General features: G+C 42.3%; 1 protein-coding gene across 1 annotated transcript; it reads right to left on the reverse strand.

The window, feature by feature from the left end:
- Nucleotides 1-6,929: 6,929 nt before the first annotated feature.
- LOC115813350 (F-box/WD repeat-containing protein 7-like) lies at nt 6,930-19,333 on the reverse strand. Its single transcript, XM_030775991.1, has 11 exons — nt 19,295-19,333; nt 16,991-17,058; nt 16,411-16,552; nt 14,572-14,706; nt 14,325-14,448; nt 13,817-13,953; nt 13,376-13,489; nt 9,063-9,244; nt 8,703-8,928; nt 8,166-8,376; nt 6,930-7,427 (listed from the first exon to the last, which is right to left on the reverse strand). The coding sequence occupies exons 1-11, from the start codon at nt 19,331-19,333 to the stop codon at nt 7,159-7,161; spliced, it is 1,647 nt and encodes a 548-aa protein (XP_030631851.1). The 3' UTR covers nt 6,930-7,158.
- Between the last annotated feature and the right edge of the window lie 6,436 nt (nt 19,334-25,769).

Consider the following 25,769-nt stretch of genomic DNA (forward strand, 5'->3'; position numbering starts at 1 on the left):
TAAGCAGTGTAACTTCCTGTCATGCATAGGATGATGTAATAAAATGTTAGGCAGCCGCAGAAACGTGTTATTTTGGTTACCATGGCAAGAGGAAGACATCTCAACGACTTTGAACAAGGGCTGGCTTGTATGTTACTGCTGCAGTGACAAGCAATGCTCAGCTTGCTGATGTCCCACATGGCAGAGTAGCTACAGTGATAAGGATGTGGAAGCCTCAGACCATCAACTACGATTGAAAGGACGTAATATTTGATACTGAAAGGACTGATCAGAGATGCTGGACAAAACCGACAAGAGGACTGGAAATTATAGTTCACTTATTGCGGGAAGCAAAGAAACACATAATACAGGAGGATCATTTATGGACCAAATGAAAAGAGCAGCCCTAACACAACAGCATCTCTAGATTTTGTTTAACTGTTACTCTCTGTGTTAATGAGTTTCATGCAGTGTGTATCTGTTATATAAAGCCATTTATCAGTATCTAGAGGGAACAGTTATTCTGGGCTCAGAAAAAATATTTCAATTATTACTGCTCTTTTGTTAATGTTATCCCAGTTTTCTCTCCCCTGCACTGGTGATTAGCCTATTTAGGGAGTTTGATAAGAGGAAAACAATGCAACTCAGCACCAGAGAGAATATAGAGTATAAATGACATTAGGAGAAAGAAAAGGAGAGAGAGAGAAAGAGAGAGAAGCAAGAGCAGATATAGAGACAGCATATTAATTCTAAACAGGCCTGTGGCATGCCTGAAGCAGTTTTCATTTTTCAGTTATTAGTTTAGTGCTTGGATACGGTGAATGTATACAAAACAGCTTCAGGTAAGGATCACACATGGAAACCGACAATAAACAAAAAGTTATCTAATGAGACACAACTGATAACACAGGGCAAATGTCCTGGATACAGATACAAAAGAATTCCTTTTTGATTGTGCTCATTTAATCTGTTTTCATTTTCATTTATCTTGCCACTTTTTCTCTCATCTGCCCATCTGTCCCTTTGTCTGACTGTTACTTAGTTCTCTCAAGTGTGAGAACCTTTGTGTTGAATTGAGCGTGTGAGTGAACAGAGGTTTTGGGGTAATATATTTTCTTTTTATCCCCGCTCTTTAAGACTCTCCTGCTGAGTGTGGGGTGACATGGTAGTCTAAGACTCTTTAAACATTTTTCAAAAGACACCAGAGTATTTCTTTGAAGTCTTACCTGCCGTCAGCATCGTTGACAGCAGTATTGATCGGACCTGTCACGCCTCCATTTCAGCCTCTCTCTCTCTTCTGACCAATCAGAGCTCTGTTTTACCGACTCATTAGTCACCTCTTTGGTCAGTTCATTATCTGATTACCACGCCCACCTGTCTCCTGTTTGTTTACTTATCCGTACTGTGTGTATTAATACTCCTGGTTGTCTAACTGTCATTGTGAAGTCTCTCCCTTATGTGCGTATATGGACACAGGCTGGTTCAGTTCAGTTTTCCTACTCTTGTCCACTATCCACTTGCTGTTTCCTGATTTAAGATTCATTGTTTAGCCCTCAGTAGCCTATTCATTGTGGATTGAACTAGCCATGTTTTGATCTTGAACTTGGATTACATTTTGGAATAAAGATTGCCTGCACTTGCATCCAGCATCTCCAAGCATTTGTGACAAGAAGTCAGAGGCACTGATATTTTGGTATCTGTTTAAAATGTCAGTGAAGTTATCAAAGTATGCATGAGGGAAATCAAAATGATTGATTATTTCATATACTGCCTAAATGTTGTGGCATTATTTCCAGCCGGACAGATTGAGAGACCCGGCAGATTTCCTGTCTTCGGTTAAGCTGACGTTGCTACCGAGAGCAGGCAGTCTCCTTCGCAATGTGCTCTGAGAAGCAATGCTGTCAGATGAGAGCTGCGCTTCTGTTTGACTTCTTAACTTCAAATGAAGGCGAGAACTAGTCACAGTCCCTTTGAGAGTGATGACAGCTCTCCATAAGCTCATGGATTCAGTTTGATATGTATTCACTATAACCGAAATCTTATTCCATGGCAGAGCATCCGTCAAAAGTATTCACACGCTTGAAAAAGGTGCGCAAAACAATCTATATTGTTTTGACAGTGTATGTGTATATATATACACATACACTGTCAAAACAAGTATGGTATGGTATATGGTATGGTATATTATATTTAATATACAAAAAACATACTCTTTTCCTGCATAGTTTGTTAAACAAATATTTTAAACAAATATTATATATGGTATTATACTCCTCACTCACTTATATAAAAACAAAAGTAAACAAAAATACTTTTTGATAAGAATTTTCTTTAAACGGAATTTGAAATTAAAACAGAAATACACATTTGTAGGTCAGATGATCAAAAGGATCTTGAAAATATTCTGAATAGAGTCAAAGAACTGTCAACATGAGTTGACCAGTCAAAACTCCAAACTGAAGAAATGTTCAACACACTACAGAGGACAACTTAAAAGTATATTTGTGCCAGTTCATAACCTAATAACACAGTGTAATAAATGTACACAATATTACATAATAGAGCACCAATATCTCACAATACTACAATCTGCTCATAATGTCATAAAAGCACTGCACAACTTTCTGCACAAAATATAATTATAACATACAAATATACATAGTGGAGGCGACTAATAATAAACTAGAGGTGACTAGTAATTTATCTTTGATTTATTAAATAAATTTGGATCATTGATTGTTTGCCTCACACCTCCACCATCAATGATAATACTCTATAACTGTCTATTTCAATTAATAATCTATATTACTGTACAACCGGTGTAATGGCATGAGTTATAATACACTCACTGTGCTCTAGCCTCAGAATTATGGTAGCTGATGAGACAGAAAATGAACAGGATATACAATAATGACATTCATCCTCTGTCGTCCTCTCTCTGCCTCAGACACATTGGTGAGACTGTTTTCTGTATGGCTTCACACTAGCTCACTCTCACACTGCTGTGACAAACAAATAAAGCCCGGTCTTTCTCCAGGCTGTCGAGAACTCGGCTCGTTACTGGGGTATGTGTTTTTCAAAGGGATCATCTTCTCCAAGACATGTTCCAACTCATGACACCAACGTTAACGTTTCAGTACAGAGCCTGACATGCGCCTAGGGACACGGCCGTAAATCTGAACTCTGAAGGCACGAAGCGCAAATAGTAAAATATTCAGTACCGACTCAAAACCTTTTTTTTTCTACTCAACAGCCGTGCCTGGCAGGTGTAAGTATGTCTCTGAGTCAAAGAGTAGTCTATTTAGTAGCCTAGTGTAACCAGTCTAATGTGTAATCAGTCCAACATACAGTTTTTTTTTATAGAAAGTATAACAAGGGCACACTATGCTTTTTTAATAGAATGATTTATTTGTCTCTACACATAGACAGGTTGTGGAGTTTCATTTTAGGAGACTGGAGTGGGACTTATGGCAAGTGGCCTTTTTGTAGAGTTTTGTTGTAAACACAGGAAAGAGAAGATGTATTTTAATCTCCGTTGTTGCCTTTCTAGTCACACAACAAATTGGTATTTATTACCTTTTCCTGTAGCACAGTCTGAAACCTTTACTGAGTGTGTGAGCTTTGTGTCTGTTCGGTAACTGCCAAAATAAAGGAAACATCAACGGTAAGTTTTTTATTTGGACATTGGACCACCATAAGCAGCTGAGCCAGCTTCAGTGTGCATTGGTATTGACTTGAAAAAAATAATACATAAAAAAACAAAAAAAATATATGGAACTTTTCAGGGGTGTGTTTCATCTTTCTCTTATGAGAAATTCTTTTGGTGCTCTGTCAATGGTGGTGGAAAAAGGCTCCACTTTGGAACGACTCATAAATATTCAACAGGATGGACATCTGGTGACTGAGATGGTCATTGCATGTGGTTTACATCATTGTCATGCTCATCAAACCATTCAGTGACCGTTCATGACCTGCGGAAAGGGGAACTGTCATCCTGGAAGAGGCATCAGGATAGAAACCCTTCACCACTGGATGCAGCTGGTCACACAGAATGGATTATGTGCTTCTTGGTGGTTACCTTGCCCTCTAAAGGGTTGAGTGGACCCAAACCATGCCAGGATAATGCACCCCAGACCATACCAGAACCATTCATTGTGGGAGCCAACCAGGCCTGTACGCTTCATTTGGGATGTTCTACACATGCATTTCTATGCTTGTTAAGATGCATCAGCACATGGTTTTTCCTGGGTTTACGGGCTACAGCCCAAACATAGTATTCCTTTATGCAAAGTTCTTGATGAAACACTCCTGAAACAAACATCCCAGGTTTATAGATACATTTTTCTGAGCCCAGAATAACTGTTCCCTCTAGATACTGATAAATGGCTTTATATAACAGATACACACTGCATGAAACTCATTAATACAGAGAGTAGCGGTTAAACAAAATCTTGAGCTGCTGTTATGTCACGGGCTGCTCTTTTCATTTGGAAAATAATTGACTCTCCTGTATTATGTGTTCCTTTGCTTCCCGTGATAGGTATAGTTCATTAGTACTTTCCGTGCCAAAGATTACGTGCTTTCAACCCAGTTAATGATTTCAGGCATCTATTTTTCCATTTATTTCATATTATGTCTCAGATCATTTCCTCTCAAAACACGAGATTCTTATTCATAAGGTGAATATGACTGGCTGCAGTTATACCTTGGTGTTTGTACAAGAAAATGTACCTACACATCAACTCATCTATTCCTCAACTGTTCTGGTACATCATAATCATTAAATAACATCAGTTTATGAATAATAATGAAGGAAATGCTTATACTAACTGTGCTTCGTTGTGCAGCCCAAATGTCACGGGCATGTCCGATACGGTGTCTAAAAATGACTCACAGTCCACAGAAGTTTAATTAAACACATGAAGTAATAGACTCACAACTCCATGGAATTTAATCTGTGCAAGGGACAGTTAGCTTTAACAAATGAGCTTCAATATCTTCTTCTAGTGCTAATGCTAAATTAATTGGTTATGATTCAAGCACCCCTCTTTGGAAGGATGAAAAAGAAGTGCAATTCATTAAGCTCTTTAACCAAAAAACAGTAAAATTAAAGAAAACGAAAGCATTAGCAGTCACTTTTCATCAGTCCTCAATCTCGCTAATGCTTCGAAAGGTTTTTTTTCCTTGTCCATTAGCTAATTTACTGGATAGATTGAATGTTGGCAGTACTATTTTTATGGCAGGAAAGGCACTGCTTTTCATTTTAATTGGTAATTTCTTATTCAGGGATTCTGTTTGAGCACATCTCTGGTTTTGGATGATTTTGGGGCAGCAGACGGTACTGGATGTAAGCCTCTGAAAAGTATCCTCATGAAGTATTTTCCATAAGAGACTACAAATGAGATTCGATCTTCCTTCATACAACAAGTTCACTGTCGACTGCAATGAAGATCAGAAACAAGATATGCAAAACATATGCCCACATTTTATTGCACTTAATTTATAAGAAAATAATGGATAAAAAAAAATCTAATACATCAGATGGACACAATCCTCACTGTCCTCGTCCTGTGTGATGAGTCAGACAAAGAGGTCACCATCAGCAGCATATGAACGTATCAACCAGAGTACAAATTAACCCCAGAGAGAGAGAGAGAGAGAGAGAGAGAGAGAGAGAGAAAGAGAGAGAGACAGAGACAGAGAGAGAGAGAGAGAGACAGAGACAGAGAGAGAGAGAGAGAGAGAGAGAGAGAGATGTTTGACGAACTTTATGTCCTGTTGATTTGGAAAAGCTGAAGAGAAGCTGCAGTTCCAGATGCTGTGAATGAGAAAAGTCACCTGAGGTGTTTTTTTTTTTTTTTAAACCATATGTAACCCCCACCTCTCAAGTCAAACACACACTGTCTCACAGAGGCACTTATGACACCGGCTGGAGGTGAGGGAAGGGTTAGCTTTGCAAAACTGGTTGATTTTTTTTTTTTTTGGCAAGTTTAAAACAATATTATGAAAATGGAGTGGTACTCAGTTGAATGAACGAATACAAAGGGGCAAGGAGAAATTCACAGTACTGTTATGCTCCAAAACAGGCAGACATACTACAGCAAGAGAGGAATGGAGGAAAAACACGACAAAAAATACAAAAAAAAAAAACAAAAAACAGAAAAACAACAACAAAAAAAAAAAACCAAAACCAAATCTGAGGTGAAACAAATCCATTTTTCTTTCTCTTCGGTTCTTCCCACATGACAATAAGAAGCTATAATTCATTTTCTCTTTAGAGAAGAAATGTACATCCTTTTTTACAATTATATAACAAAGTTCGATAAAAGTTCGATCTTTTCTACATGAACTCTTTTATACAGCAGTCATTCATTCCAGGCTATCCACTGTGTCTGGCCATGGTCTCTAGAGAACAGCTCTCACAATGCCCCATAAGCCACCTCACGGAAACGGGCAGGAAAAAAACGTACAAGTCTACTTTTGTAACGGCCCTCCACATATTCACAGAAAGCTACGAGGAAATCTGGCCTCCGTGCGTTTCAGTCAATGCCTCATGGGACACCATCGCTTTTTGTCCCCCAACTGGACTCAGTCCATGACGCTGGGTATTGGGGCTTTCCAAAATAAAAGTCTTTTCGTGTCCCATCATCCACCCCTGCTGTTGGGAAACGGAGAGTGTCGGGGTGTAGGGGGACCCAAACAGGCACATGGTCGTTGATGATGTTGTTGTTGTTGTTGTTGTTGATTTGACAGCATTGCAGTGTCTGAGGGTGTCATGGCATAAATCGCACCATTGAAAACGTGGTAGTAACTAATGTGCCACCCATATCCATCAGACACTCTGTCACAGTTTGTTTAATACAGAGGTTCAGTACTGACCAGTGCCTACTGGAGAGGTGTCATGGCTATAAAAAAAAAAAAAAACCCAAACAAAAAAAAAAAAAAAACAGACCATTCACCATTTGGTTTTTCTCCCAAAAAAGCACTTTTGTCCACACCCATACCATAGTTCATCCATACTTCAAAATCTTTTCCTGAGCCTCAAGTCTCCTCTTGTTCTATCCAAGGGTCAATTAGCAGAATCCCAAAATCCTTACAGGATGAGTCCTCTCGTGTCTCGTCTAAACTTTTTTTGACGTTCAGTTTGTCATATGTTCTCTCTGTCCTTACAGAAGGTGGTCACTTCATGTCCACGTCAAAGTCCAGCACCAGTAGTTTGGTTTCCTCGGTGCCGTTGCGACTGCCCACGGCACAGACCAGTTTGGTGTTGGAGGCGCGTATCCTCCACACCACCCCTCCGCTGCCCCCGCTCTCCAGGGTGACCAGGTCCCGTACGAACTCGCCTGTGCGCAGGTCCCAGAGCTTAACCGTGCCGTCGTCCGAACTGGTCACCACAAAGCTCTTATTGAACTGCAGACAGGTCACCGCGCTCTGATGCTTGTGAGGACCTATGAGGTGAAAGAGAGAGAGAAGAGGAACGTGTTAATGGTTACTGTGAAACAAGTGTTGAGTAACAGATGTACAGCTGAGGTGCCTGTGCGATCATGGAAGTAAGCCAAACAGCTCATTCAGGTTCTATAATGGATGGTTGTGGCTGAAGTTTAGGCAGAAGAAGAGAAAAGGTCATAGAAGACATGCAAAAGGCTCAAAAACGCCGATAAATCGACAGGATGTTCAGCTGCCTTAATGGTTGTGTTAAAATGTTGAAACATTTCCGGGGGGGAACACTAGTTCACCGAAATGAATTCATGTATGGCCTAAAATTTCAAATGGAAATGGAAATGGTGCTTAACAAAAAAAAAGAAAAAAGAAAAGAAAAGAAGAAGAGGTTGGAATTCCACAGCTAAACCCAGGACAAAGTAAAGTGGATGAAGGGTCTGTGTGGAGTAATGTGTGGACAGGAGAGCTGCTGAAAACCTCTTTCCCATGACAAGGCTTTGGGCTTTATTGTTGTCTGTGAGTGGTAATGAGGCAAGCAGTGTGGAATGCAGTGGCTATTGTGCGTTCAGTGTTGAACACACTCTGAAATAAAAGTACTACTGAACACTCCACAAACAGCTCACTGACCCAATTATCTAACCAACCTGCTACATTTCAGGCTTCTTTCTCTCTCTCTTCTTCTCTTTCTCTCTCGTGCACACACACACACACACACACAAACACACACAGAGGCTCTGCCATTGTACCTTGGAGAGTTTGTAGGCACTGTCCGGTGCGAATGTCCCAGATTTTGACGGTGGAGTCTGCGTTGCCAGAGACCAGTGTGTTGTCTTTCAGCTCCATGCCGCTGGTTAGAGACTGGTGTCCTGTTAGAGTGTGCACACAGTTACCAGTCTCCACATCCCACACACGGATGGAGGTGTCCAGGGAGCCGCTCACCACATGAATTCCATCAAACTGGAGGACAAAGAAATACAAGAGAGGGACTTACAAATGGCCTGAGAGACAGCCAATGGTACAGCTGTATGTCTTAGTCCTATTACGATCAGACCTGTACATGTTCAGACCACAAATAAGTGCTGTCATTTGTATTTGTGTGTGTGTGTGTCTGTGTAAGAGACTCATCTGTAGTGAGTAGACTCTGTTGGTGTGGCTCTGCAGTATGAGTGAGTGGGTGAGTGTGTTTGTGTGTCTGTGTAAGAGACTCATCTGTAGTGAGCAGACTCTGTTGGTGTGGCCCTGCAGTATGAGTGAGTGGGTGAGTGTGTGTATAAGAGACTCACCTGTAGTGAGTAAACTCTGTTGGTGTGGCCCTGCAGTGTGTGTAGGCAGGTCTCAGTCTCAGGGTCCCACACTTTGACCATGAAGTCGTAGGCTCCACTGACCACACGCCGTCCATCATACTGAACACAGCGCACAGCTGCCACGTGACCCATCAAGACACGCTCACACTGGCCTGTCTCCACATCCCACACACGCAACGTAGCGTCCCGAGAGCCACTCACAACCCTGCACCAGAGGGAGTGAGCGAGCCAGCGAGAGAGAGAGAAATAGGTTAGTACATTCAGTACATCTTTGCATCCAGTGAGTGTGTGTGATAGAGAATGATATTTTCTGTGTGTGTGTGTGTGTGTGTCTCTCACCTCTTGCCGTGCAGGTGCATGCAGCGCACTGTAGACGTGTGTCCGTAGAGTGTGTGTACACACTCGCCGGTCTCAGTGTTCCACACTTTGAGCGTTCTGTCTGTCGAGCCGCTGATGATGATGTTGTCTTTCATCTGAGACGACCACACGCCACCTGTGTGTCCAACCAACGTCCGTAAACACTAAGAGACAGAACCCAGGAGAGAGAGAGTTAGTCCATTTTTTTCATCTATCAGAGACCGTCCAGTGCAAGTGTACAAGCAGGCATGCACACACTATATGCACACACACATATATTCCTACACAAGTACACCACGACTTTTTAATTTTTTTTTTTTGTAATAGCATATATCACAGCAGAGAACCTGAATAAAAGTGTGAGAGATGAACAGCAGTTTTATTTCAACTGCATGAATATGGGATATGAATAACTGTGAATAAAGTATGTGTCAAATGTTTAAATAAAGAGAAAGAGTTTGGTGAAGTGATTCCATACATTTCCTTTATACCATCAGGATGAAGGTATATCTGATCTAAACTAATTGTTTGAATAGGGAGGTCAATGCTCCAGCTTGAGTGCGAGTGTACATTTGTGTGTGTGTCACTACCTTTTTCTATATGATCTAACGACTTCTCTCCTCACTCTTCTGCTAGGTAAATGACCTTCCAAACAGCCTTGCATGGTATTTGCTAATGGCGTGTGTGTGTGTGTGTGCATATGTGTGTGTGTTTGTTTTCTGCTGAGCTGGACATTCTTTACTGGTAGAGGGGGAATAAATCCAGAGGGAGAGGAGTGTGTTATTTTGAGAATCAGGAACAGAACCCAGGGCTGTGTGTGTGTGTGTGTGTGTGTGCGCGTGTGTAGGTGAGTGTCTTTCCTAGTAAATGGGACAGAGAACACAGATGTGCTAACCAGTAAGAACTACCGAGAGTGAGAAAAAAAAGAGAAAGTATCTGATCAGTCCTACACACACACACTATCTCATTCATATACCCTTTCTGCAGTCTCTCTCCTATCTCTTTCATACAAAGCTACTCCTGAAGCAACAGAGAGAAGAGAAAAACAAGGGGGAACGACTCCAATTCTTTCCCTCTTGCCCGGTACCGCAGTTGATCACCTAGGCAACCATTGTAAATATTCCAACTGTTGCAGGGCAGAGTGGGAGTGTCACACACACACACACCCACCCCTACCTGAGATTCCAAACATATTAACACTAGGTGAGAAAAAGAAGGCCTAAAGCAAGGAAAGAAAGAACTGAAGCTACAGATGAGAACAAACACAAAGACATGATGAAGACGCAGTCAACTCCAGTGTGGGAGTTTGTCTATGGGGCAATGGCTATTCAGTATTCCAAAGACATGCTTTAAAAGAGAGAGAGAGAGAGAGAGAGAGAGAGAGAGCGCTGTGTGGCCAGGTCTTTGTGTAATTACTCATATACAGTTCGTGTAAACATTCATTAACTTTTAAAAGACTGTACTAATGTGCACTAATGCTTTTCTAACTGAAAATGTTAACAGAGGCTACTAAAATGTTTCATACATTTAAAAGCACATGTTCGGGTTTTGGTCTGTCCATATTGCTTTGATGTCGCTTGGGGTTACAGCAATAAAACTTACTGAGTGATGATAATGTGCTTCACATGCTGAAAAGCCATTTCATATTTTCTCTGATGACTGTATTGTATTTTATTGTACTGCACCTTCAGCCTGAGAACAGTGCTTACCAAATAAAATTTATAATGTCAATTATCACTATTATTACTATCTGAGGCTATTAGAAAAGCTTTTTATATTGGACAGACTTTTCCTTAAAGACTACAGCACATTCAGAAAGGACCCCCCCCCCCCCCCCCCCCGTCTCCTCTCAGTCATCAGGCAAATATTAAAGCAGTTCTGCCTTCACTACGTAGAGCTACACAGTCAAAGTTAAACTGGCCGGTTAAAGGTGTGTCTGTTCAAACACACACACACACACACACACACACACACACACACAGGGAGAAAGGGCAGGTTCAGACAGAAACAGGCAGTCTCTATTTGCACAAGGAATGTACACCGAAACTAGCCTAACAGGTAGAGAGAGTGAAGAGAATGAAGAGAAACAGAATCACATAATCACTACACAGAAACACAGCGGGGCTTTTTTGTGCGTACTTTCAACAACAAGACAATTACTACATGACAAATAGTGAGAATGAGAATTGTTGAGATGTTTCTAGAAGAGTGAATGTACGGCATTTTGACCAATCAGAGTCTTGTTTTTTCCGGGTTCGATTCAGTTGGGAAGTGTATACCTTTAACCCGTACCGTATCCAGCCTTCATCCTGTCATATGATGCCCTTGAAAATCCTTAAAAATTGAGATTGGGGATTTCTTGCTCACAGTCTACCTCTGTTTACTTATTAAATTACTGACTTATGTTCAGTAATATGTTCTGCTGTTTGTGCATTGTGCTTGTTAACCTGAGCTTGTTCTGTCTTTGAACTCAATATGCTGTAGTCTTGTCCAAGCCTTTTGTGCAGAAGGGAATTTGAATCTCTCTGGGTTTTTCGCTTACTAACACATAGGTTAAACGAAGCATTATTTTTTAAATATTTTAATAATTGATTTTTTGAGGGGGAGAGAATGGAAAACAGTGGTCTGATTCTCTGCCTTGCCAATTCTCTCACTCTCTCTCTCTCTCTCTCTCTCCCACTACCTCCTTTCCCTCCTTCTCTCTCTCTGACATCCTGCTGCCATGAACAGATGGGCATTATAAATTCACTTTTCCAACCTTCAGCACAAGAGCAGACCCACGCTGGGAATAAAAAAAAACGAGAGAGAGAGAGAGAGAGAGAGAGAGAGAGAGAATGCATCTCATGTGTACAGCTTCTGCTAATAAATTACAATGCGATATTCAATCATTAAAATGCATCTTCGTCCAAAAGGCTTTTTTCCCCCCCAGGACAAAGGATGAGGAATTCAGAGCATGCGGCGTCCGACAAAACAAAGCGACGCGTCGGCCTGAGAAGTCGGCCCGAGCGTGGTTAATCATTAAACGGCTATTGAAGCCTTTTGAAATGAGATAGCCATGACTTCACCAAATGCTGCAAGGTCTGCTCTCCATAATCAGCCCATTAAAAAGAAGCCAGTCACGGACCACTGGAACGTTAGCATCACGACCCATCCATCCCTCTCAGACGCTGTTCAGAACAGTGGAATTAAGACTTTTTTTTCTTTTTTTAAAACATCTGATCGCTAATTCTTAGACGTCTCGTCGAGAAACTGTTTCATAAGAAACCAAGTCAGAAGCCGTCCCATTCTTCCATATCTCTCTTCTACTTCATAACTTAATAAGCCACAAGCCTAATAAGGCAGCTGCTCTATACGTCCACGTTATAGTAAACTCAGTCACCCAGAACTCTTCCCCCCGCCCACACAGCCTCCTCTTCCACACAGCGCTTCACGTGTGGTCCTCTTTCCTGACCAGGACGGGGGGGGGGTGGTGGGTTGACAGGATGAACATCTGCCTACTAACTAGCTTAGCCTCTATCCTTGTCAAAGACGCTCTCATTGTCCTACTGAGGGCTGGCCATTTCTCCTCTTGAGATTTATGAATGTGATTTAAATGCTAGTCTCTTTTTGTTTGAGGGCCATGCACTTAACGACACGCTGGCCAGAAGAGAGGCCGTCGCTGAAGGACAATCGCTGTTGATTTACGAGAGCCAATCAAATCCTCCCATAAGCTATCAGGGAACTCATCAGACTCTTTTCTATTGGTTGACTTGATCAACCCTCCCCCTCATCATGCTATTACTCACCGTCCTATTCTAAGAGGGGCGGAGTTCTGATAAACATAGAAAGGGCATAGGTTACTGCGTACAAGCTCAGACACTGTGTGTGTGTGTGTGTGTATGTTTTATATTTAAAAAGAAAAAGGCATTTCATTAGTGTTCATGTGTGAAATGAATGTTCATTGGACACAAGGAAGAAAGCCACACACACACGCACAGTTTCAAAACCAAAAAGCAATTTCAGAGAACACTATAAAAGCAAAAGGTGAACTGGTCACGTTGATCAACAATGAAACAACACCGCTCGTAAAACCATGGCAACATAAAGCATCTCCTCAGGGCACTTCCATTCCACAGAAATAATTGAATTTTTATCTGTTTTGTTCACCATGATATTTGGTCAGCATACGTTCACCCTGAATAGAAAAAAAATTATAACCCCGTCTCTCATTTCCTTAATCTCCCTCACGCACCGATAGGACACGCATGCAAATGTCCGCACACGCACAAAAAACACAAATCAGCAAAGCCTCTTACCTTGCCTGTAACAGCGGACCACACTTTGAGTGTGTTGTCATCGGATCCACTCACAATCCTATTGCCACAGAACTGCAGGCATGTGATCACATGATCGTCGTGGCCTTTCAGCACCTGAGGGCACAGAGGGGACGTTCAAAGGTCAATCCAGAGTAACCAGAACGTGTACAAGCCAACGCATTCAGAGACTTTGTATGAGTTTGAATGAGATTTTGTATGAGTTTGAATGAGATTTTGTATGAAATTGAATGAGATTTTGTATGAGTGGCGGCAACATGGAAACCAAAGAGACACTACTCGGCTTTGTCAGAGGTCTGTGAACCTCCTCAGAGACCCACGCGTCTTTTTTAAGAGCTTCTTCGACCTCACAGCTCAGCCTTTCAAAGACAGCCTCTCGTTAACCAAACGCTGGAGGGCGCGTGTTCAGTGGGCATGTGGTACCTTGGGGGAGCGCAGGTCTCCTTTGCGCCAGTTGGTGTGTATTCTGTGCTGTCGAATGTAAGCACTTTTCCACGGACTGTGGCTGAAGCCCGGCCTCAGCATCCTCCTCCTCTTCATATGCAGGGGCTCCTCTATACCTACAGAGAGAGAGAGAGAGATAAATCAATAGACGGGCATCTATGCAAGGGAGGAGGTTTGTGTGTGAGTGGATTTTGTTTGCTGGAGTGTGTGTGTGCGGCTTATTGGTAATGGGGTGAGTGTATGTGTGTGTCTCATTAGTATGAAAGAACTGCTCCTCAAAGTGACTGGCACTGAGCCCAGTGCTACTTATACTGCAGTGCAGAGAGGGGGTAGAGAGAGAGAGAGAGAGAGAGAGAGAGAGAGGGAGAGAGAGAGATGCTTGTGGGTGTGTGCGTAGGATAGTAAGTAGTGAGGGTATTGTAGATTTGAATGAATCCTTGGCCTGTAGTCTGTGTATATGTGTAAATCTGCGTGTATACTCACTCACCCTCTTCTCTGCATTTCTCTCTCCAAAGTAAGTTGTCCTCTGCCAAAATCCTCCAGTAACTGCAAGTCTGCGCTGCCTGCAGCAGAGAACGGGGCTCCAGAAACGACAGAACATACAGCGCAAGCTAGTGAGAGAGAGAGAGAGAGAGAGAGAGAGAGGAGATTAAATATTGTTGTAATTCCTGGAAGCAAGTAACGAAAATTACAGCAAAATTAAAACAAGACTGAGCAAGTGAGTGTGTGTGTACCTCTTTGGGGAGAAGGGATATAAAGTCTCTCTGGAACTGCGGCTCGATCACCTGCATCATGTGTTTCACCTCAGACTGTTCACAACTGTCAATCAGCTCATCTAGAGCCAACAGCCTTTCAGGATGCGACCATGTCTGAGAGAGAGAGAGAGAGAGAGAGAGAGAGAGAGAGAGAGAGAAAAAATTAGCTTAAAACATAAAAGCTATATGGTATTCTTTTAATGACCCTCAGGACACATATCTGTATTTGATTTCATATGTGTGTTTAGGAAAGGCAAGAGTGAGCATAAGAGAGAAAGAGAGAGCGAGAGAGAGAGAGAGAAGATGCATGCTTAGTTTTAACAAGCTCACATGGGATGTGTGAAAAAATTAAATCAAGGGGAGAAATGCGAGATGGTATCATTGACCCAAACACATGCTCGCACTGTAGGCCTTATATAACAGACTCTGATCTGTTTCTGAACACACACACACACACACACACACACACAATCATCCTCCACTCTTCCTGTAGCAGCTCCAGCAGGCAGTGATTACATGAGTCTGACAGAAGAACATGAGAGGCTTGGTGCTTGGGGTCCTATCCTTCATGGTGCCCAACACACATCAGGAAAAACTTGCTACTGTTCCCAAACAAAAGCTTTTCATTGGCTTCTCTCTAAATACAGTAAACCTGCAATTAGCACTGTTACATAATTATTTTCTTTATGAAACAGTATTTATTTAAAATCCTCTGTGATCTCGCATACAGAGCCAGCACAGTCATAAACTAAGCTTACAATTCAGTCAAATGAAAAAAACAACAACAACCCACTGTCAGAATAAGCAGACACGCTTGATTCTAACACAATCTGTGGATGACTGCATTTAGCAGACTGACAGTGGGGGGGGGTGGGGGGGGGGAGAGACACACAAACAAACAAAAAAAAAAAACAGACCGTAGTGTGTTGGCTGCTGATCTGAAAACATCCGTGTGACATCAGTGAAACATGACCCTCACTGAAAAGCAGACTGCATGTCTGAGAATCGTACATCAAACATTAGTAAGACATTAATAAAATGTTGCTGAAAGGTTCGTGAGACGCTAATAAGAGGTTACTGTAAAGGTTTGTAAATGTCAGTGAGACGGGACGGGACATGTCTGTACTGGAATCTCTAATTCCCTGTTCCCTGGGGTGGGAAAAATAAATGGAAGGGTACATCTGGAGAACACGAACACACCCACCCACACACACACACCTTAACCTGTCCACGCTGAGAAGTAGTAACACATACACACCCCAAAACCACACGACAGCAACTTAACACTTGAGTTTGTTTGTTTTAAATTTCATTCACATTACTCTCTCTGCAGCAGTGCATGAGTGGAAAGCTAATTGTACTAACCGTAGTTTAGAACTCACTCTCTAGGGATAAAAGGTAATTTCATGCTGCAGCTGGTATTAGACATACTAAGTAAGACATTAAATAGGACAGGCTATGGAAGTGACACACAGCATGAAGGAAGAAAGAAGACAAGGTGTCTGTGAATAAACAGATTTGTCTGTCCTGATTCAAACAGGGGCTCATGACAGACAGATAAATGACACTTTGGGAGTGAATCCCAAAAAGCGGGGACGCAGTTCCCCAGTGTCATGCCCTTTCTGTTCGGTAACTTTGGTGTATTATGGGACTTACGTGATACGTGAGGAGTGAAAGGGCTGTGTCAGTGGTGACGATGTGCGTCTCAGGACTGTAGCAAGTCATGCGCTCAGATGTGCTCCAATTAGCACAGATCACACTGGAGCGCAGCTGCGTTTTACATGAGCTTTTGATATGCATTAGCGGATATAGCCTCACCTGGAAGGTGCGTAGCCACTCCTGCATGTCGGAGGGGGGAGGGACTGAGTTGATGCGTCTCCGCTGTGATCCCTGTCCATTGGCTACACGGAGGTCCCCGAATGTGGTGGGTGTGGCTGAGTAGGGGACAAGACTGGCAGGACTGAGGGGAGAGACAAACAGACAGACAGACAGACAGACAGACAGAGAGATGAGAGGAGAAACAATGTGAGGGGGAAGAAAGCATGATAAAGACCAGGGGATGGAATGAGAGGAAAAGATGGTGCCAGAAATTATAATTAACAACAGAACAATGTACTACAAGCCACATGTGAGTCTTTCTTCTCAGAAGATTCTATTTTGTCCTATTTTCCAGGGAACAATTTTTCAATAAAACCACTTTCCCTCCTTTCATAGGCACTTTGTTTTGGATGCTAGAGCTTAAATCTCTGATTATTTCCACATTATCTGTCTCGCTGGGGTCTAATTATTGGCAGGCTGGCCTTTTAAAGTAAGAATTACAGCACTGAGACGCATATTTACTGTGTTCTGTGGGCAGCCACATCAAAAGAGCGTTAGAGTGTGAGTGTGTGTCTCTCACCTTGGGTATGCTGGGCCCTTGGGCTTTTTCCCGGCTCGATCTTCGCCATGGACCAGCTTTCTCTTCATCTAAGGACCAAAATGAGAGGGGGAGGAGGGAGGGAGGGAGAGAGAGAAAGAGGGGGAGGGTCAGAGGCCAGTGAGCTGAAACCATCACCATCACGGTATTGGGGGCAGAATTTGCATTTTGGCAAAGAGGGTAAAAGAAAATGCTCAAGAGGAGAAAAGCCTTCATGCAAACCAAAACACAGATGCAAATAACGCACCGCTGTACGCACACGGGAATGATCCTATCAGAGCTTGCGGCGAGAAATTAAAGGAAGTGTGAATGAATGGTCTCTGCCCACAAATAGCCACAAACACAGAGAGAACAGGACCACATTTATAATAATGAACATTAATGGGTTGTGTGTGTGTGTGTGTGTGTGTGCGCGCGCGTGTGTGTAAGCACATGTATGTGTACAAGTCTGTGAGAAAACCGGCAGTGTGTCCTCAAATCTGGCATTAATCTTTCATCCGTCACAACTTATCCCTCCATAGCAAATAAACCTGTGGTGCCCTGCGCTGGTGACCACATTACTCCCCTTAAGGCTGACAACCATTCATCTGCTGGCCAAACCAAGCCTGTTTCAAGTCTTACTTCTGAGTTTGAAGCTCAGATGTCCCAGGGAGATGGGAGAAAAGAGAGACAGTCAAGGTAGGGTGAAAATATGAGGGAAAAGTCTGTATAACAGTTTCTCCAGCTGTTGCTTTGTGGGAAAGAGCAGAGGATGACTGGACAACACCTGGTAAAATCTATAGAAGATGTACTGACTTCATCCTAGACACATGGAACCTCTTGGAAATTTCATATTTTTTATATAAATATTATAGATACACAATGACGTAGTGTGTGTGTGTGTGTGTATGTGTATGTGTACACGACATTAATCAGTATTGACTGACTGTAGGTTACAAAGCAAGCTATTAGTTGACAAACACCCACACACACTTCTCTTGAAGCCTTTAGAGGACAACACCCATGCAGCAGTAATAACACAGAATATCTGGTAGAATACCTGAGAGAGTTTAAAGGCAATCTTAATAACTCAGCAATTAGACTTGACTATTTCAATCCAGCAAATGACTACCATTACGTTTGACTACCGTATGACTCAACAAGAACGAGAACCATGTGGGTGTCAATCAGTGAAGATATCAATAAATGGTTCGTGGTAGCGAACCCAAACGAATCCTTAATATTGTTCGATTCTGCTGACTTTCAGCCTTATGTTCCGTGAGCCCTTGAAAAATGTGTCATGCCCTCAGCACGTTATGTTAGCTTCGCAGTCATTTATGAAAAACATAACTACGTGTCTACTTCGATACACGAGCATCTCCGACTGCATTGGCTATGTGGATAACCAGCGTGATGCCTTCACAGCAATCAACAATGACTGTTACTCAGGCCGGGAAAATCAAGGAGGAGCCGTTAAAATGAAAGCATTCGGACCCACCAAAATCTAAAGGGTTCATATATTCTCAAACTTGATTTAAAAATGAACGTGACAGTTACAACCTGCTTACAGTGTACAATTCGATCAATGCATGTAACGCAAGGCTGACAGCAATCTGCGGTGTCGCCCAACGCACCAATCACGGAGTAACTTACAAACGAAAAAAACTGTGTATATATACACACACACATATGGATGTTCTAATATTTGAGGATGTGAATTATTCTAGTACAAACGTGTTTTTTTCCATAAAATGGATACAGCAGGTGAAGCAAACATTCAGCGGGGCCTGCAGTAATAGGGCCGAGACGCAGGGAGGGAATGTCGGTTACACATACGCGGTGTTGCCATGCCTGTGAGGATGGGAACTCCCGTCTTTGCCATAAGCAGGGATAAAAGATCACTGCAACTCTGCATCTGAAACCACCTACAAATCCGACTCGATACAAAAAAAATCCATTCAGGTACCCGACTAGTATTGCTAGCCTGCTACTGTATGTACATGGAAAAGCATCAAAACATGCTCTTCGGTGGGGAAAAACCCATTCGCACCTTCATGTGGTAAACGTTAAAACAGGATCAGCACAACCTTTGATAATGGTAAGAGGTTTCGATTAAGGACAAATCCATGAATGTTTCACTGCTTTTCCTGTAACCTAATTTTATTTCCCTACAACTATTCCATTTTTGACAGGCACCGCTTTCAGAAAGACTATTGGTAAGGGGTGTAAATTGTTGCAGAAACATCGTATTTAGCGGAGTTGGAAAACAAACAAAACTCCATTTAAAAGATCAAAATACCCACTCACTTTGTGAAAGATCATCTTTAAAGTGCCGTTGAACCCCATGATTGTACTGCCGTTTCAATCCTCTTCTATTCTCAGTCGATTAAATTCCACAGTGACCGGGCCGGTAAATTACGCAGGCTACCCTCCAAGGACGACTGACAACCAATTCTCCCTGTTCGGAAAATGTATCCCGAGCGGCAGTGGACATGCTCGGGCAAGACCCCTGGTGCGGACGCGTGGTTACAGCGAGCGTCACCGATAAAGTGAAGATCTAAGAGCAAGCCAGATTTCGTTCCACCTGGAGGCTTGTCAGTTCCCACAGTGACTGGCTTCTGCGGAGGTCTGCAGCCGGATAATGAAAGAGGGAATGTCGTGTTGAGCGGAGGAGGGCTCAGTGAGAGAGAGAGAGAGAGAGAGAGAGAGAGAGAGAGAGAGAGAGAGAGAGAGAGAGAGGGAGGGGGGATTTTTCTCAGGCTCTCTTTGCCGATTTGTGCGCACAGATCGGGTTACGTCTTCCCCCGTGGTAGGAATGCGTATAATTCAGTAGCAAGCTTGGGTAAGCACGATGCATAGGAGCTCCATATGCTCACAACGCAGGAAAAATGGCAAGGACAGTGTGACTTACACAGCCGTCACTGAAGTCGGTTTAAAATGACTCGAACTTAAGCAACTCATTTACTTGTTGCTTTACCCCTGGCCGTCGATGTCTCCGCATGAACCAAATTATTTCCGCATGATTATGTCTGTGGAATTTTCACTTGCGTCCTGGTTTTCAAGCATCAATGAATTATGCATGCAGTCCTCCATGGATTCAGATGGGGACAAGGCAGATTAACGTATTATACCCCCCCACCACCCCATCCAAGATAGTTTAAATAATCAAGCGTTTGTGATAAAGAGTGTGGCAAACAGATGTGCTATAATGACGTTTACAGCCGGCGCTGATTTCAGCGCTGATTTGTGCTTATCTCTCATCTGCGGCAAGTCCAACGGATAACAAAATCGAGTCCTCGGACATACGTGTACCAGTAGTACATATAATTATTGGCAAGCAATTACAATACATGCAAACCCTATGTCTGAGTGATTGAAGCTCGCCGACATAAAATCTAAATGAATGTGTGTGGTCTGCTAATTGTTTTCAAAGAGGCTTAAGAGCAGCAAAATTCGTGCTTTTGCATCTCTGGTTTCCCAAGGCCAGACAAAGTCCACCAAGGACAGAGACACAGGGACACGGAAGAATGAAATTTAACGCTGACTGGGTAAAAATGCCAACGTCTGATGCCAGACTCAGTCTAGAGAAAGCTACACCATCAGAAATGTGAAAGAGCAGGGCAACTGGGCAGGAAGCCTAAAACTATGCCTTTTTAAAAGAAAAGTTTACCCGGCTCTTCAGCTGACACGTTAGACACAACAAAGAAACAGATTTCCTTTGAGTTTTCTTTTATACTTTGGGGAAAATCCCCTTTGTATAAGGTGTGGCAACCTTTAGATTTTGAGATAATGTCCTATTTGTTATTTCAGCAACAGATAAGTGAATGTCTTTTGCCAGTCCAGCACTGTAGCAAGATCAACTGGCTTGATTAAAGGCTTTAGTTTCATCACAAGGCACAAATGATAGTTTTGACCTGCCATTCATTAACCGAGCTAAAAGTATTCACTAGGAAGGCCTCATTCGGGTTACTTATTTTAAATGACTACTGTTTCTCATTTACAAAGGCTGGAAGTATATTCATGTCTTCTTGTGGCACCACTAAAGTAATCAAGTCAAGTCAAGTGGGGCTTTATTGTCATCTCGGCCATATACAGTACAGCACACAGCAGAGACCAAATGACGTCCTGGCGGCGGCACTGAATTCTTTGATTCCTCTTTAAACCTACTGCCTCTGTACTGCAACTCAAGAAGACAATTCTTGTGAGCTTCTCAAGAGTAGAGGGCAGTCCTCCCAGATCTGTACACTTTACCTTTCTTTCCTACATCTTTTCTTTCTTCCACTTGTCGTCTGACCGCTTTCCAGGGTCATTCTGAGGTGAATTCTCAGTGCTCGTAATTACTCTTCGACCTTTGTGGCATCAGATATTATGGCTTTTAAAACACACAACACACACACACACACTGCTAAAACTGTTTACACCAAAACAAGTCAATCAGCAAAGTCCACTGTTGTGTCCAACCACAGGTTCTGTAAAAGCATGCAGAGCTGAGCCTGCCGAGAGGAACTTTTAAAGCTCATCACCGCACATCCGAAGGAACAGATTAGAGGGGAGAATCTCTAACAGCACAAACCTTCGCAAAAAATCTACAGTGCTGTTTATGATGTTAGACATATACAACTGATGCAATGCTACAGTCAGTCCAGTGACACATACAGACATATTCAGGACAAAGAGCGTTTTTTTTTGTGAGACTGAATGTACACAGGTTTAAAAAAAAACCCAAAAAAAAAACATCCACCGGAACCAGAGAGGAAGCAAGCACAAATAATGATCCCTCTTTAAAATCAGACAAACTGTCTCCTCTTTAATTTCCATTTAAAGATTATCTTTATTTGTGCACTATGCTGTTCCAAAGACGTACTTTGGCAAAGAGCCATTTAAGCATTACTGTGAAATCTTTTTTTTTTTCCCCTCCTGCCTAAAAATGCAAACTCACATCAGGGATGTGATCTGACAAAGAGTGTGACGAGTATAAAAACATTCTTCAACCCTGCATGTCAAAGGGTCGATCGCTAAAGCGCCAGGAATGCCAACCTATTGAGCATGGAGTCTGTGTTTGAGACAATGACCTCAGCCCCCTGTTCCCTGACTCTTGCATGTGCTCAAAGTGAACAATGGCAGAGGGTGTGCGCTTGTGCGTGTGCGTTGGGTTTAAGAGGCAGTCTTTGGAGTAGGCAGCATCCCTAGGGAGCTGGGGAGGCTGGCTAAGTCATGGACTTTAGGAAAATCCCTTACAGTCTGTCCTTGAAGCTCGGCAAATTATTGGAGAAATTGGAAAACACAATTGGGAGTTTCCGTCTGTGCCTCAAAGAGAAAAACTACCAATGTTAAAACCCCAAACACTGGTTTTAAATCCACATTCTTAACACCCATAAAAGCCAAGTCTGAGAAGTATACAACATGACACTTAAATCTGTTTCATTAAGGAAGCCCAGTTTATTAGGGAAAATTCCCAGTTTGAGGTTGGTAGTTCCTAGCTAGCCATGGGAAATTGCTGGGTCACACAGTGTGCAGGTAATTCAAAGTTAATCACACTTAATAATGCACAGATAATTCAAAGCGAAACACAATGTTTGTTCAGCATTGGAAAAGGGGAACACGTGAACTATTTAGGTTCTGCTTTCCATCACAGCCCCCCGTTAATGTGGAGAGAGAAAAAGAGACAGAAGAGGACAGGGTGTGCTTCCCATTTCCCTAAACATCCATTGAAGATGTGTTGGGAGCATCTGGATGTGATCAAAGATTCCTCTTCCTAACACATGAGTCCAGTGTATTTTATGTCATGTAAATGAGGAATGGCTGAAGTCAAACACAGAAGGGAAGCATAAATACGTCAAAAGTTGGATGATTCTGGGCAGGGTTACTTTAACCTGCTATCCACACACACGCACGTAAACTAAACACACAGCACACAGAGCAAACAAATACGCCAAAACACTTTTATTACAGGTGTGCAAACATATTCACGCAAGCACACGCACGCACACAGACACACACAGAGCAACCGGAAAACACCACCAAACACAATTACTGTCACTCTCCACGTCTCCCTTACAACTTCTCTGTCTTTTACTAGGACAGTCATTGAGTAAAATCACTCATGTCAAACTCAGCTCTTGTTTCCCTCACTAAGATGAAATGTTTGGAATCTCCTTCAGTGACTACTGCCATGCAATTTAATTGCAATTAATCGGCATAGTTCAGCAGCCCACAAGTATTTAATTGTGTAAGAGTAATTAATATTTTATTTTGTTTTAATACCTTTTTATTTATGATAGTATACTTTGGGAGAGCAATGTGGCAATATTTACCCCGCTCTCTCTTAACTATTGACTGAAATATTCAAATTAATTCTTATTTTTTAAAAATGTTTATATCAAATAGGGAGCACTGGTTTAGGTGACAGGCCTGTATGAGACACAAGTCTACTATGACCGGTCTTTCTGTGAATCTTTCCATTGCTTTAACCTTACACAATCAGAGAGAGTTAAAACACAGTACAAACAGAAGCGATGGCTGATTGACTTAAATGACCAAAGAGTGAGAAGTAATACACAATTAAACGAGGGAAAAACCCGGCGAACACATTCTTTTCATAGATAGAGAGATGATGATTATAAGAGGGATAACAGAAAGGGGAGAAGGGAGAGGACTCCTGGTACTTTGTGTCACTTTGTCTTTTGGGGACTGTGGAGTCCTGTGTTAGTGATGTGTGATTAAACTCAACACAATAAACACATACACAATGTCTTGCTGCAATGAATAGAGGAACTATTAAAGTCTTTCTTCAGTGCTTCTGATATACAGTGCCTCTGCCTGCCAACACCTTCAGCTCGTATTTCTCTAACCTTTTCATCAAAGTATTATTATTATTATTTAATTTTTTTTTTTTTTAAGATGATGACCTTCAGCGTTGAATGCACAGATGGAAATTTCCCGTTTGGAAAAAAATGATACTTCCTAACAATGAAATTACCTTTTGATGGATTCTGATGCTAGTTCGGTTCCATCACCTCTGAGGTGAAAATGGGTTCATTCTTTTTTTTTTTTTTGCAGGGGTAAATAGTTCATGCAGGGTGCCAGGGTGTAAGCAGTCATTTTTCACCCAGTACTAAGGTGCCATTCTGTGCCTGACTGGGTGTACTTTAATAGTCCTCAGGAGAGCCAAAATGGCTGCCCAGCCCTTGCCTCGTAAAGCGGGCAGGACGTGACTAGACTTTAGAGACAGTGGGGAAAAGCTACACAGGGAAAATGAGGATAACAGGTAAGTAAGACATGGCACACTGCATGCATGAACAGGACAACGGTATGCTTGTGTGTGTGTGTGTGTGTGTGTGTGTGTGTATGTGCGCGCACGTGCGTATTTGTGCTTGCGTACGCATTTTTTCAGTTTCCTGTGATTTTATACCATCTGTTCAGAGCAAACCAAAGCAACAGGAAACTTTACAGTTAATGGCGTTTGCAGGTTTTGAGAGAAACACACACACACAGATAAAATACCTTTCCCCTTGTTATAGCAAAGAATCAGTGCTTGCTCCAACACTCACACCTGACTTCATGACATAACTATTATGAGGATGAAAAGTGCCAAACTGCATCATTACTCTTCAGTCAGTGGGCACTTGGATTATGATCAGCTTCTGCCATATTCTATATCCATTCACAAACACCATTCACTTTGTGTTTCGATGATTACAGGATGGGAAAAATAGGTAACCTATATCATTATAACACATCCCTTTCATATTCAACCCATTATGTCATTATAACACATCCTTTCCTATTCAAACCACTTAACATCTTGTCTATCAAGCAGAGACACTTTCACAAAGTGTGTGTGTGTGTGTGTATGGAGTGCTTTGTCCTGGTGTATATGGAAAATAAAAGCAGTAAGCAGCCAGAGAAGCAGACTATTGGTTCATTCTTACAGGTCTATATTCCGAATAATGACAGCTGGTTTCAAGCTAATTAATTCTGATACGGTCTGGCCACCATCTATTTCATAAGCATGTGTGCACGAGAGGGACCGCTTCAATGTCAACCCGAAACAGACGTATTTTCACAGCAGAGGGGAATACTGCAGTCGCACTGCAAAGGCTGTGAAAAGCCACTCAAATTTTACAATATACATCATTTTAAGCACGGTGAATTAACGCCAGTTACAGAGACGGAATTGCTAAGGACACAAATGCTTTGGACTAGTAAATTCACAAAAGCAGGGACTGTAACTACTTGATGTGGGAGAGGGAGTGAGTGAGTGAGTGAGTGAGTGAGTGAGTGAGTGAGGGAGGGAGTCTCTAGGCCAGGTACCCATCCCATCCCAATGTGTCTCTTAACCTGAGAGTACATGTGTGTGACAGCATGGCTGCCTTTTTATCTGAGTCATACTGTCTTCCCACAGTACTGCCCAGAACACACCAGCCAGGACAGGCAATCAACATTACAGTCTTTCATCCAATCCAGAGACACCACACTCCTAGCCCATTACCTTACTCATCTGATCGTCACTTCTGTAGCGCGTCTTAAATGACAAGGAAATTACGGGCTTCAACACTATTCTCCACTACCCATCCATGTATGAATAACAGCTCTCAAGTGAAAATGGTCTCTTTTCACTCTTAAGATGATTTTAAATGTAGAAAGTGCCCGTTCATGATGGGCTTCCTGCATTTTCCTGCTTTTTAGTGCGGGTGTTACCATTTTACCAGCCAATCACAGCAAACCGCAGAAAACCACCTGTGAGAAACTGCACATGGTAAATCATTTTCTTGTTAATGTT

This window comes from Chanos chanos, chromosome 5 (genome assembly GCF_902362185.1).
Source record: "Chanos chanos chromosome 5, fChaCha1.1, whole genome shotgun sequence".
Taxonomy (NCBI): Eukaryota; Metazoa; Chordata; class Actinopteri; order Gonorynchiformes; family Chanidae; genus Chanos; species Chanos chanos.

Coding starts and splice junctions, on each gene's coding strand:
- LOC115813350 (XM_030775991.1), bottom strand. CDS start 19,333: ATGGGGTTCAACGGCACTTTAAAGATGATCTTTCACAAA. Junction 13,954..14,324: donor AGAGAAATGCAGAGAAGAGG/GTGAGTGAGTAT, acceptor CTCTCTCTGTAG/GTATAGAGGAGCCCCTGCAT. Junction 9,245..13,375: donor GGTCCGCTGTTACAGGCAAG/GTAAGAGGCTTT, acceptor TCTGTCTCTTAG/TGTTTACGGACGTTGGTTGG.